Raw genomic sequence first — 12,948 nt, 5'->3', positions numbered from 1 at the left:
CCGCTCCGCGGCATGTGGGATCTTCCCGGACCGGGGCACGAACCCGTGTCCCCTGCATCGGCAGGCGGATTCTCAACCACTGCGCCACCAGGGAAGCCCTTGATATTAATTTTTTTTAGCATTTTGTCTGGATGTTGAATCCCACTGTGAAAAGGAATCATATCCTCATTTTCATTATGACTTTGACACTTAAAAATAAAGCATATTTACATATAAAAGTCAGGTTTAACATTTTCAAAGTTAGAAAAAAATCATTATTAATTATCAATAGTGATATTTTGAGAGGCTCTATTATATTTTTGTTCAGGGAAATTATGTTCCAAGTGCAGATTAGGTGACATAATCTAATATTGAGTCTTCTGAAACTGAAAGCAGTATACTTAACCCCGAGTGAGGATAACTCCATTACCAAGTTGTAGCAGGTACAGAACAATGAGGGAGAAGAGAACTAAGAATTAATTTGCTTTCTTATGCAGTTATGAGAGGACTAAGGCATTAATGTGTGTTCTTAGGGGTGGTGGATCTCTTAAGGCCTGTACTGTGACATCCTTATTTCCAAAAATATTTTGCTCTGTAAGCATTTAATTAGTCACCTAGTCTGAATTTTGGGGATTCAAAGTTTAAATCTTCAGACAGTTAATTGTGTTTCTGTGCATTGAAATAAGTGTAAGATCAACTATACTTCAATAAAAATAAATACATATGTAGGGGGGAAAGAAAGTAATATCTCAAATGTTGGAATATTCGAACATAGACCTCTTTGTTATATTAATGCTTACCTATATCACCTTCAGTACTTGTAGATTTTATTATAAGCAAAGTGTGCTAACTACCAGATCTGAATGATTTTGAGAGCACATTATATTAATGGTTTTTTTTAAATGACTTGGTTCAACCAGACCTGATAGGTTTATTTTAAAGAAATGAGTCTAAATATGTATATTTGAGCATCCTAGTTTTATGTATTGACACAAACCCAGCTGTGTTTATTTTTACAGGAAAAAAATAGCTAAGTTTCTGATACAGATTTTAAAACACATTCACATTATTGATTTTGGTTATTTTTATTTTTTGGCTGTGTTGGGTCTTTGTTGCTGCGCTTAGGCTTTCTCTAGTTGCGGTGAGTGGGGGCTACTCTTTCTTGTGGTGCGCGGGCTTCTCATTTGCGGTGGCTTCTCTTGTTGTGGAGCATGGGCTCTAGGCGCGCGGGCTTCAGTAGTTATGCACAGGCTCAGTAGTTGTGGCACACGGGCTTAGTTGCTCCGCGGCATGTGGGATCTTCCCAGACCAGGGCTCGAATCCGTGTGCCCTACACTGGCAGGCGGATTCTTAACCACTGCGCCACTAGTGAAGTCCCTACATTATTGATTTTAAACGGAAATTTGACTTTACTATATCATAAAGGACAAAGAGTGAAGTGTATTGTAAAATAGGATTATATAGCTGAAAAAATGTTTTGTAAACGCTTCATTTAGCACAGAATGGCCAAAAACATATGTAATTCCACTTAAACGCTTCTAGCTCTGGGGCGTTCATATAGGGAAGGTCTGTAGAAAGGAAAATCTTAAGCAGTGGTGCTTTATTTATGTATTTATTTAATTCACATTTCCCTAGAATATTTTAAGAGGGAGGTTTTCACTGAATAAAACATTTTCAAGGTTTCCAACATGTGAACAAATGTCAAAATAGTCTTGTTTCCTGAAATTGTCACTAATTGCTTACATTAACTTTTTTTTTTTTTTTGGGGGGTGTCCGTTGAAGAATCTGTCCCTTTGTACAGCTGCCCTCATGTACATACTGAGTAGAGATCGTTTGAACATGGATCTTGATAGAGCTAGCCTAGATCTAATGATTCGACTTCTAGAACTGGAACAAGATGCTTCTTCAGCTAAGCTGCTGAATGAAAAAGACATGAACAAAATAAAAGAAAAAATTCGAAGGCTCTGTGAAACTGTACACAACAAGCACCTTGATCTAGAAAATATAACGGTGGGTTCCTTCCTTCTATTGTAAAATGAAAATTACTTTCAGAAAGTTTTTAATTTGTCACAGCAGCTGTGTGACTTTGGACAAATCATTTAACCTCTTGGTTTACAATTTGGTAAATTCTTCTAAGGTTTACCTCTGAGCATAATTCTGTTCCCTGCCTGAAATTCCTAAACTTGGCGCATTGTTATTTAGATTTTTTTCCCAGTAAATTTTTTATTGTGTTTTGTCTAATCCTTTCCTTTTGAAAAAAATTTTTTTCCAGTGTAAACTACATTTAGGCTATTAGGAACTTGAATTTTTAACCCTCTGTGGGTTTCAGGAATAAAGATTTAAAGGATCTTAAGAAAGAGCCAGTTTCAATGAGCATTCATTTATTCCATAGTATGTCACGATGTCTGATTAACTGCTGCAAGGGACCAAGACTCGGAAGATTCCTAGGCACCTGCCCTTCTGTCGAGCAATGTCCCTCATACTCAGGGTCATGGCCAATGGCTACCCTTATGCTCAATACAACTCCCTAAGTTCAAGATGACTGTTGCCTTCGGTTGATTTTAGTTCTACTTTCCTCTGGCTTTTTTTAACTTGTAGAATCCCCAAAGACTAGTAGGCCAGTAGAAGATGAATTGGCCTTGTCATTTTGAAAAAATAAGATTATTTATATATACCTGACTTTCAGATATTTCCAACATCCGAACTATATAAACATTGACTTTTCTACTGTCCACTAAACTGACGACTGAAGACATTTGCCTCAGAAAATTACAGAATGCTTTGTGCTACCCACATATGAACTTAGGGTTATTGCTCTGTTTAGTTAAGGTAGAGTAGGTAATAGATTCAGGTAGAGTGGAGGGTTGAGGGGTAAAGCAAGTTAACATTAAAAAGCAGGATACAAAATTGACACGTATTCAGTACTTTCACTTATTAAAATTAGAAAATAGCTGTTATGCTCAGAGTGTGGCTAAACAATCCTTCTACCTCACCAAACTATTTGTATACTGCTTTTAAAATATATTCATAATTTTTATTTACTTTTAACAATTTTACAACATATACTAATTTTTAATGCTATAAAATAAATTTGAAACTATAATTTTTATTTGCTGCATAAGGAATAAATAGTTTTTTTAAATTATTATTATTTCATCTCCCATATTGTTGAACATTTAGATTCTTTCCAGGCATTCGCTCTTAAATAACATGATGGGAAACTTGTTCATTGAATTTTCTCCATCGTTTGTGGAATTTATTAGGATGGTAAATACCAGATAATAATTTTGTTATATTGTGTTAAGTAGTTAACTCACATGATTAAAACCAGAACACACAGTTGCTAATATTAGGATGCCTGCCTCCCCGCCACCCCAATTTCAGCTATTCTTGGATATTGTGTTTGTTTTAAATTTTAACAATAGACATTGTTTTGTACAGTGACTATCTCCTACACATTAATTTTGTTTTGTTAATTGCTCAACCTCTTCCTTGAAATACATTGCTTCTCCTGATGTGCCATGGAAAGATACTTTAAAACATTAATATTATAATATTAAAATATAATTCAAATAACTGAGAGCTTGCAATTGCTGAATAGCATTCTGATTAGTGATTTGGTTGTGCTTTAACTCTTTGAGGACTATTCCAGTTTCAAATAAAATGTTTGAATTGTAGGCTGTTTTAAAATACTAGCTTATTATATACTGAATATAGCCTAAAATATCAAACAGTCCTTTTTATGCCTATAGAAACAGTGAAGTCCCTTTTTTGCATAAAATCTTATGAGTCTGCTATATCAACATCAAATCTTCCTAAGCAAAGAAAGCCTCATTAGTCTTCAGTTTCACTTCTGTGACTCATGTGCTAACCTACCTGTACCAATCTCATTACATTACTCTTTCAGGCACTTAGAATGAGAATTGAGCAAAATTTAATCTGTTTTTGTAGTGTTGAATTCTAGTTATATATTTGCTATCTTGGATATCAACCTTGTTCTTTTTAAAGTATAGAGTAAAATCTATAAGGTACAGAATAAAATCTCTTCTAAATCAGTAATAGGAAGATTTTCGCTGATAAGGTCTGTTTTTTGCATTTCTGAATATCTAATTTATATTTAGTTCCAAATAGGCCAGGGAGACTTAATGTAAACTTGCATCTTTCAAAGGAAAAAGCTTTGGGAAGATACCCAGGTCTTTTCAGCCTTGTTAATTAAAGCATTTCTTTTGTTATACTAAAGTTCCTTTATTGCAACAGGAACCAAGTTGCCCATTGTTGGGGGGTGGTTTTATGTTTTTTAAAAGAAATACAATAAAAAGTAAGATTAATAATTAAAGGCAAATAAAGAGAAGGAAAAACCTAAACTGGTTTATAAACATGGCTCTGACTGTTCTATGCTTCCTCTAGTGGTAGTCTTGAATCATTATTTATATATAATTTTGTCATGGTGGCCACATTATGTATATCTAAGCTGCTAACCCTGTAGTATACAGTTTAAAACTGGTGAATCTGAAACCCTAAAAGTAACAAAGGATTTTTGTTCAAAATAGATAAGAAAATGTATAGAACAACAGGAAAAAGACAAGCAACTCTGCAAGAAAATAAGGAAAGAATATTTGACAGGGGACTTAGAGTAGAAGAAATACAGTTAACTGATGAATATGTGAAAACAAGGTCATTTGCTATAATTAGAAAAATGCAAAGCAAAGCAATAAGATACCAGTTTTTACCAACAGACAAATTTAGACACACCCACACCTTGTTCCTAGAGTATTACTTTTTACAGCCTTTGTGGTAAATTAATCCAATATATTGATCGGCAGTTAAAATACATGTACCCTTCGATTTGCCCTGGAGTCTTTATATGATGGTACCAGTATATATTTTATTGAACTGGCAAGTGATAGACTACTTTAAATAATGGATTTTCTCTGAAAACAACCCAATGGTTAAAAAGTTCTTCAGCTTAAGAATTTAAATTAGTTTAATTTTATTTAAAAAAGCATTTACTGTATTACTGTGGGCTGGTAGCATGCAGTATGCTTAAAAAAAAAGCAGTCTCTAGAAATGTTGCCTCAGAGTTATTGCTAAGAGTCAGTATTCATTAATGGTGCTTTTGATTTTCAGACTGGGCATTTAGCTATGGAGACATTACTGTCCCTTACTTCTAAACGAGCCGGAGACTGGTTTAAAGAAGAACTACGGCTTTTGGGTGGTCTGGATCATATTGTAGATAAAGGTATGATATACACACACGTATAACATTTTTATATATTATTTAAAGCCTGCGGAAAATATTCTATTTACATACTTCAAAGAATAATTGCATCAGTTTGAAAAGATCTGTTCCTTTTAGTAGCATCTTGAAAATCTCTTAGCTTTTAAAGGAAAGGCCATTAACAGTTTGATATTGGGGAATTATGGAAATAAAATAATTACAATAAGATTCTCATAAATTTCAGCATCTCACAGTATAAAACTTAGAATAAACAGTGTTCGGAGAGGTTCCAGCATATTCATAGCATGTGTACAGATGGCTTTTAATGTTATTAAAGGGGGTAAGTATTGAAGTGGTGAGACATGGTAATTTATGTCCATTTCTTTTCTCGTAGTTAAAGAATGTGTGGATCATTTAAGTAAAGATGAGGATGAAGAGAAACTAGTAGCCTCATTATGGGGAGCAGAGAGATGTTTACGAGTCTTAGAAAGTGTAAGTATGGACAACTATTTGGAGGAAATTATTTAATCTTAAATGTGACTCTGTATGTAAGACTGTCATAGTTTATATTACATATCCCTAGAGTTTCACTTTTGTTAATCCAAATTGAAATTGTAACTGTAATGCAGTCTATTTGTTCTTTGACTTTTATGAATGACTTAACCCAGTTCAGTGTAGATTAGAATTTATTCTGCCAGTGAATTTCAAGATGCATAGGCTGTGTGTTGACCAGATTGGATTAGCTAGGTACTTTATGAAACATCTATGGGAAAATAATCTATAATCAGGAATGAAAAGTTCCTGGCACAGATGAAATTGAAATTGTTCCTTTTCAATTTGATAAACATTTGATAACAGATCTAATTTTTAAAAATTCTAAATGAATCTACTTAAGTAGTTTAAAATATTAGTTTGTTTATTAAGTTAGTGATTGCTCTTTTCTGACATTTAAAGTGCTTGGTAGTTCATTACAGTGAATGTATAGTACAGAATATATTAATTATGAGCAGGCAATTATAACAGTGGTGTTTAGATTTTGTAATAAAGCTATAGCTCTGTTATTTTAAATTTAGAACATGTGGGTTGTTATTCCCTTAGATGACAAGGGCTAATTATGCCTCATCTTTATGTCTTTTAGAGCACTGTGTGTTGTGTGTGAATGAATGAATGTTATGGATTGCCACAAAACTTCAAAATTTTCCCTTTTAGGTAACAGTGCATAATCCAGAGAATCAAAGCTACTTGATAGCATATAAAGATTCACAACTCATTGTTTCATCAGCTAAGTAAGTTTTTCTGAAATGTCATGCTATTTATTTAAAGCATTTGGATTGACCATAAAGGAAGTGCCATTGTATCACCTTCCTCCATAAAGTACTTCTTTCTGTCAAGTTCTGTGAACCAGAAGCGGTGCAATATAGTACAAAAGTTAGAGGAGTACAGATTCTGATGCCAGAATAACTTGAGTTTGGATCCCAGCTTCAGAACTTCAGCCCTATAACCTTGGGCAAGAATACTTACAGTTTCCTCAGAAGGGGAGTAATAATTGTATCTACCTATGCAACGTTGTTGTTGCAATAAAAAGAATTAGTATATGTTAATGTATCTTAAATTATGTATGATATATATTTTAAATGTGTATTTTAAATAATATTTTAATTCTAAAAAAGATTTTAAGATATCTTTTGTATATTGTATATAATATATATTATATACAATATATATTAAGGAGTTTTTATATATATATGTAAAGTCTAGAACAATGCTTGGCATATAGTAAACACTAAGCATTAGTCCTTATTTTTATTGTAAATGAAGTTTACTAGCTGCCTTCTACGTTTATTTATACCTGTTTTCCAAGATCTATATGAAGCTTCCTCCATTTTGTACTCTCCACCCAACTTTCTTGACATTAGGCTAATGCTGTCACTCAGTGTGTGTAAAATTTCCAAGTATGTCTCCAGTCCTGGTTCTAGCTTATTACAGCAGCTTCTTCCTAATATGTCTGTTTTAGTTTTTGATACCTCTGCCCTGGTACTCTGGCCTCTAGCCTCTCCAACATAATACCACAGGGGGTTAACTTTCACCAGATTTCTGTTTTGTAAAAATAATCCCAAACTCCTACTAATCTCTGTGATCCCTTGTCTTTGGATGTATGTTCAAAGTCCTTAGTATAGTATCAAAGGTCCACTACAGCCTGACTCAAGTTTATCTGTTTTTTAACTTCTTATTTTGGAGAATTTCAAACAGAAACAAAAGTAGACAGTAGTTTGATAAACCCCAATGTACACTGCATGCAGCTTGAATAATCATCAAACATTGGCCAGTCTTGTTTCCATGTATGACCCTATCCATTCCCCCCTCTACATTATTTTGGAGCAAATTACAGATTTCATATAATTTCATCCATAAATACTTGAGTATACAATCTCTAAAAGAAGACTCTAAAAAATTAACCATAATACCATTTTCATCTCTTAAAAATTATTAATTGCTTAATATTATCATAAATCCAGTCAGTATTCAAATTTCCCATAGTCTCAAATTTCTAATAGTCTCTAGTTCCCAATAGACTTGTTTTTAATCTGTAGGTTTCCCCTCCATCTCTTTAAATTTTGTATCAGTTAGTATCCTTAAGGCATGTGTTCTAGTTGTTTTGTTACCATGTTTTACCCTCCCTCACCAAAGAGTATTCTTGGAAGTTAAATCTATTTCTTATTTTTAAAACGTCTCCTGTATACTTCATGACCCCTGACAAATGGAATTCTAAAAGGAGGTTAGGAACCTTTGCGATTAGGAACTTGTGTCAGATGTCTTAGAAGTGGCAGTAGACGTCAGAATTGGATGTTTGTGAAAGACTTTTGGAAACTTTCAGTAGAACCCTGATAAATGCAGGGATAGCATATTGAACGATTAAATGGTATACCCTTATTGTTCTCCCCTCACCTCCCAACAGATTTAGCTCAGTGCTACTTAAGGCAGTTAACAGTAACAGCATGGTAATTCTGGCGAACATCCCCAAACATCTAAACAAATTATTTTAGGCTAGACACGAACACCTTCCTAACTAGAGGATGTGTTTTAAGGAGCAGCTAGAGGGGGATTAGATATAGTACAGTTTTCTTTAAGGGTTTTGTGTGGTATATAATACACGAAGAATCAACTGACAGAGTCAGCTTACCTCATTCTCTCATAGACTTTTTTAAGTTAATTGACTTAGTGATTTAAAGAGTCTTCAGAAATACTAGACCCACTTAAAAATTACATTTCCTTATTATTTTGGGTAGCATCTTGAGAGTCCTTGGATGTATCTGGTACCCTTGTATGTCTGTCAGGAGACATGTCAGTTAAATGACCTCATGTTAAAAAAAATGATGCACTCTGATGTTTATGAAGTATTTAACATCCATTTATACAAGGTTATTATGCAATGTTAATATAAATAATATGCTTTACTTGCTAAGAGCTTACATTCTAAAGGAAAAACATCTAAATGAAATTCAGAAGTGTCCAGTGTTAGCTTTTAAAGGTTTTACCTTGTTTGGAGTGGGGTAGTGGTAGGTCTGTTATGTTGGAGAGATTGGTAAAATGGGGGACAGCTGTAGGTAGTATAGTTATAAACTTCTGCATTGATTTTATAATTTTAACTTTGCTTAGAAAAATTTATATTATCAGGTTTTCCCAAAATAAAATTGAGCACCTGGTATGATATCAGACATGTTTGGTACATGACTGAATAGTTGATATAACTTTTGGGGTAGAAAAAAATTAATTTGGCAGCATTTATGACAGATTTATTTTTTTTCTTTGTGTGTTTTTAAAAATATTTATTTATTTATTTATTGGCTGTGTCGGGTCATAGTACTGGCACGCAGGATCTTTAGTTGCGGCATGCATGAGGGATCTAGTCCCTGGACCAGGGACTGAACCTGCGCCCCCTGCATTGGGAGCACGGAGTCTAACCCACTGGACCACCAGGGTAGTCCTTATGACAGATTTAAAATATTAAGGTCGAAGTAAGTAGAAATTCTTAGTGTAACTATTTTAGTTTAGCATAATAGTCTGTATTTTGTCTTCTCTTTAAGAGCATTACAGCATTGTGAAGAATTGATTAAGCAGTATAACCGTGCTGAGAACAGTATATGCTTACCTGACAGTAAGCCTCTGCCTCACCAGAATGTAACTAATCACGTGGGCAAAGCAGTGGAAGACTGCATGAGGGCCATCATTGGGGTGTTGCTCAATTTAACTAATGATAATGGTAAGTCATATTTTCTACATATATTCTCAATGATAGATTATATACGTTAAAAAAAGTTAATCCCCTTGGTTTTTTTTTTTTACTCTTTTGTTTATTTATTTTGGCTGTGTTGTGTCTTCATTGTTGTGCATGGGCTCTCTCTAGTTGCGGTGAGCACGGGCTATGCTTGGTTGCAGTGTGTGGGCTTCTCATTGTGGTGGCCTCTCTTGTTGCGGAGCATGGGCTCCTGGCGCACCGGCCTCAGTAGCTATGGCATGTGGGCTCAGCAGTTGTGGCACATGGGCTTAGTTGTTCTACGGCATGTGGGATCTTCCTGGACCAGGGCTCGAACCCGTGTCCCCTGCATTGGCAGGCGGATTCCCAACCACTGCGCCACCAGGGAAGCCCCTCCCTTGTTTCTTGTCTTGATGTAGTGATTTTTAAATTGCCATCATGTAATTCACTTATTCATGTATAGATTTAACTGCTTTTAGGAGTTGATATTTTGAGAACCAGCTTGGTAGCTTGGCTCAGAAATATTATAGTCAACAATGTATTTTAATAAAGGAATAGCTATACTTTTTTTTCAAGATACATGTTTTTAACTTTTAATATTCATGTTAATAAGTATTGGTTGTCATAAAGAATCAGTAAGAACTTTCATACTCTTCCCATTCTCCATTTTAGAATGGGGCAGCACCAAAACAGGAGAACAGGATGGCTTGATTGGCACAGCGATGAACTGTGTGCTTCAGGTTCCAAAGTACCTACCTCAGGAGCAGAGATTTGATATTCGAGTGCTGGTGAGTTGAAGTGTGACTGTTTCAGAAATGAGTACTTGATCTATTAAGATAATAAAAACTTCATCTTAGTTTTGGATTTAAGAACCAGTTGTTTAATATGTTGTGGGTTTCAATTGATTCCTTATGAATATACCTCTTATTGTACAAAAGAGAGCTATGAAGGGCCCTGTGCTATGAAGGGCCCTGTGTAAAAATAAAAAGTATAAGAACTAAAAGTCGTGACTTTTAAAAGTGGTGAAATCTTTGTTTGGGAAGATCATATACTGGTTTTTAACCACTTTGTAGATAGTAGAGCACTGATTAGTTTTCTGGCTGCCAGTAAGAGTTATGTATGTTGTGTTCATTTGCTTTTAATTCTCCCCTGTGGTAACATGCATGTTTTAATTTTTATAGGGTTTAGGTCTACTGATCAATCTAGTGGAGTATAGTGCTCGGAATCGGCACTGTCTTGTCAACATGGAAACATCGTGTTCTTTTGATTCTTCCTTCTGTAGTGGAGAAGGAAATGATAGTTTAAGGATAGCTGGACAAGTTCACGCAGTTCAGGCATTAGTGCAGGTAAGCAACAATTTAAAACCCAACGCTTTCAGTTTGTTGCATCTGTCCAATTTCTTGATCAGTTGCATCTTCTCTCTCCCCCCTACCTCCCCTCCCCCTTTCTCTCACTCTCTCCAGTTCTGTGAGAGGTACACTGGGTTAGAATGTATACCATTACTTCTCTGCTGACTGTTTTCAACTACTATAATCACTTGTTAGACATTGTTAGCAAAAAGCAGAAACAAGGCATATTTGTTTATGAATCAAAGGTAGATTATTAACAACAAATTAGGAATTAAGTTCTAGCGCTATCCCGGTTCAAGTCCTCCAGCATTTACTTACTGGTCTGATCTGTGCCCAGGACTGTGTGCAACTAAATATTGGGACATACTTTTCAAAGTATAATTTCCTGGCTTAGGAATTGTATCAGAATATGTGTTTTAAAATTGATGTCTCCAACTCGCTCCACCCCAAAAACCAAACACTCCCTCTCCCCTCAATTTATACTCCCCCCACCAAACTGTATGTGAGTTTTTGACAGTGCTGGGCATTACAGTTTTTACTTTTTGCCAGTTCCTAGCTACCTTTGTAATTTTCTTAAATGACAATTTGCACATGTTCACAAGTGATAGTGAACCATTCTTTTCATTTTTTCTGAAGCCTTTGCTAACCTTTTATCTTTTTGGCCTTTTTGAAACTAGAAGTGCTTGAACTGGGTCTTCAGGAAGTGATCTTCAACAACTTGGATCTTTTCCTGAGTCATAACTAGAAGCCCATCATTCTCTTTCAAACATTTTGATCTCAGGACTTCTCTATACTCTTAACAATTATTGGGAACTCCAAAGAACTTTTGTTTATGTGTGCTTTATCTATTGATATTTACTAAATTAGAAATCAACACAGAGAAAAGTGTAAAATACAGGCACTCATTCTATTAACCATTGGAGCCATAACTTAATCACATAGCATGTAGATTCTGGAACACTCCACCATACTGTCATGAGAGAATGAAAGAAGTCAGTTGACCTTTTAATATTCTTATGAATGCAGTTTTGACCTCACCGACTCCCTGAAAGGATCTTGCATTCCCCTAGGGATCCTTGAACCCAATTTTAAGAAATACTGCTTTATATAAAGCTTAAATTTTATTTTCTTAAGGGTATTAAAGTTTACATACCACTCTTGTATCTACTCAGCAAGTTTTTGAGATCTACTTGGCATTTAGTTTTCAGGTAGTTGTCATTAGTAACTTGGGATTTTCTCCAAATCATATCAGCAAATATATGAAATGCTTTCTGTACATTCAACACTGTATCAGCACAGGGAAGTAAGTGAAGGCAAAAGATTTTAGTGTGTGTTCCCTTTTAGACTTTTTGGTGTATACTTCCATTGACAATTGTACTTCCACTGTTTGTTTGTCTTTAATTGAAGTATAGTTGATTTAAAACGTTGTGTTAATTTCTGCTGTACAGCGGAGTGACTCAGTTACACATATACATTCTTTTTCATATTCTTTTCCATTATGGTTTATCCCAGAACATTGACTATAGTTCCCTGTCCTGTACAGTAGGACCTTGTTGTCCATCCATTCTATATGTAATAGTTTGCATCTACTAACCGTAAACTCCCAGTCCATCCCTTCCCCACTCCCCTCCCCCTTGGCAACAAGTCTCTTCGCTGAACATTGACTATAGTTCCCTGTCCTGTACAGTAGGACCTTGTTGTCCATTCATTCTATATGTAATAGTTTGCATCTACTAACCGTAAACTCCCAGTCCATCCCTCCCCACTCCCCTCCCCCTTGGCAACAAGTCTGTTCGCTGTATCTGTGAGTCTGTTTCTGCTTTGTAGATAGGTTCACTTGTGTCATATTTTAGATTCCACATATAAGTGGTATCATATGGTATTTGTTTTTCTCTTTGTGACTTACTTCACTTAGTATGATAATCTCTAGTTGTAAAAAGTATGGAACACTTCATGAATTTGTGTGTCATCCTTGCGCAGGTGCCATGCTAACCTCTGTATTGTTCCAATTTTAGTATATGTGCTGCTGAAGTGAGCACTGTACTTTTTTTTTTAACATCTTTATTGGAGTATAACTGTTTTACAATAGTGTGTTCGTTTCTCCTTTACCACAAAGTGAATCAGTTATACATATACATATGTTCCCA

General features: G+C 35.1%; 1 protein-coding gene and 1 non-coding gene across 5 annotated transcripts in view; one reads left to right on the top strand and one right to left on the bottom strand.

The window, feature by feature from the left end:
- The window catches only part of WAPL (WAPL cohesin release factor), an 82,981-nt gene that overhangs the window by 62,954 nt on the left and 7,079 nt on the right, over nucleotides 1-12,948 (top strand). For all 4 annotated transcript variants that reach the window (XM_028481686.1, XM_007122074.4, XM_007122075.4 and 1 more), the window contains 7 exons: nucleotides 1,762-1,989; nucleotides 5,107-5,218; nucleotides 5,592-5,689; nucleotides 6,407-6,483; nucleotides 9,283-9,458; nucleotides 10,125-10,240; nucleotides 10,634-10,798. In XM_028481686.1, the coding sequence (XP_028337487.1) occupies nucleotides 1,762-1,989; nucleotides 5,107-5,218; nucleotides 5,592-5,689; nucleotides 6,407-6,483; nucleotides 9,283-9,458; nucleotides 10,125-10,240; nucleotides 10,634-10,798 (972 nt within the window). The remainder of the gene's footprint in view (nucleotides 1-1,761; nucleotides 1,990-5,106; nucleotides 5,219-5,591; nucleotides 5,690-6,406; nucleotides 6,484-9,282; nucleotides 9,459-10,124; nucleotides 10,241-10,633; nucleotides 10,799-12,948) is intronic.
- On the bottom strand, nucleotides 12,737-12,840 carry LOC112067114 (U6 spliceosomal RNA). Its single transcript, XR_002893087.1, has one exon. It is a non-coding gene; the product is annotated as a U6 spliceosomal RNA (small nuclear RNA).

Source organism: Physeter macrocephalus, chromosome 20 (genome assembly GCF_002837175.3).
Source record: "Physeter macrocephalus isolate SW-GA chromosome 20, ASM283717v5, whole genome shotgun sequence".
In the NCBI taxonomy this organism is placed as follows: domain Eukaryota; kingdom Metazoa; phylum Chordata; class Mammalia; order Artiodactyla; family Physeteridae; genus Physeter; species Physeter macrocephalus.
This window is presented reverse-complemented; position numbering and strand designations above follow the sequence as displayed.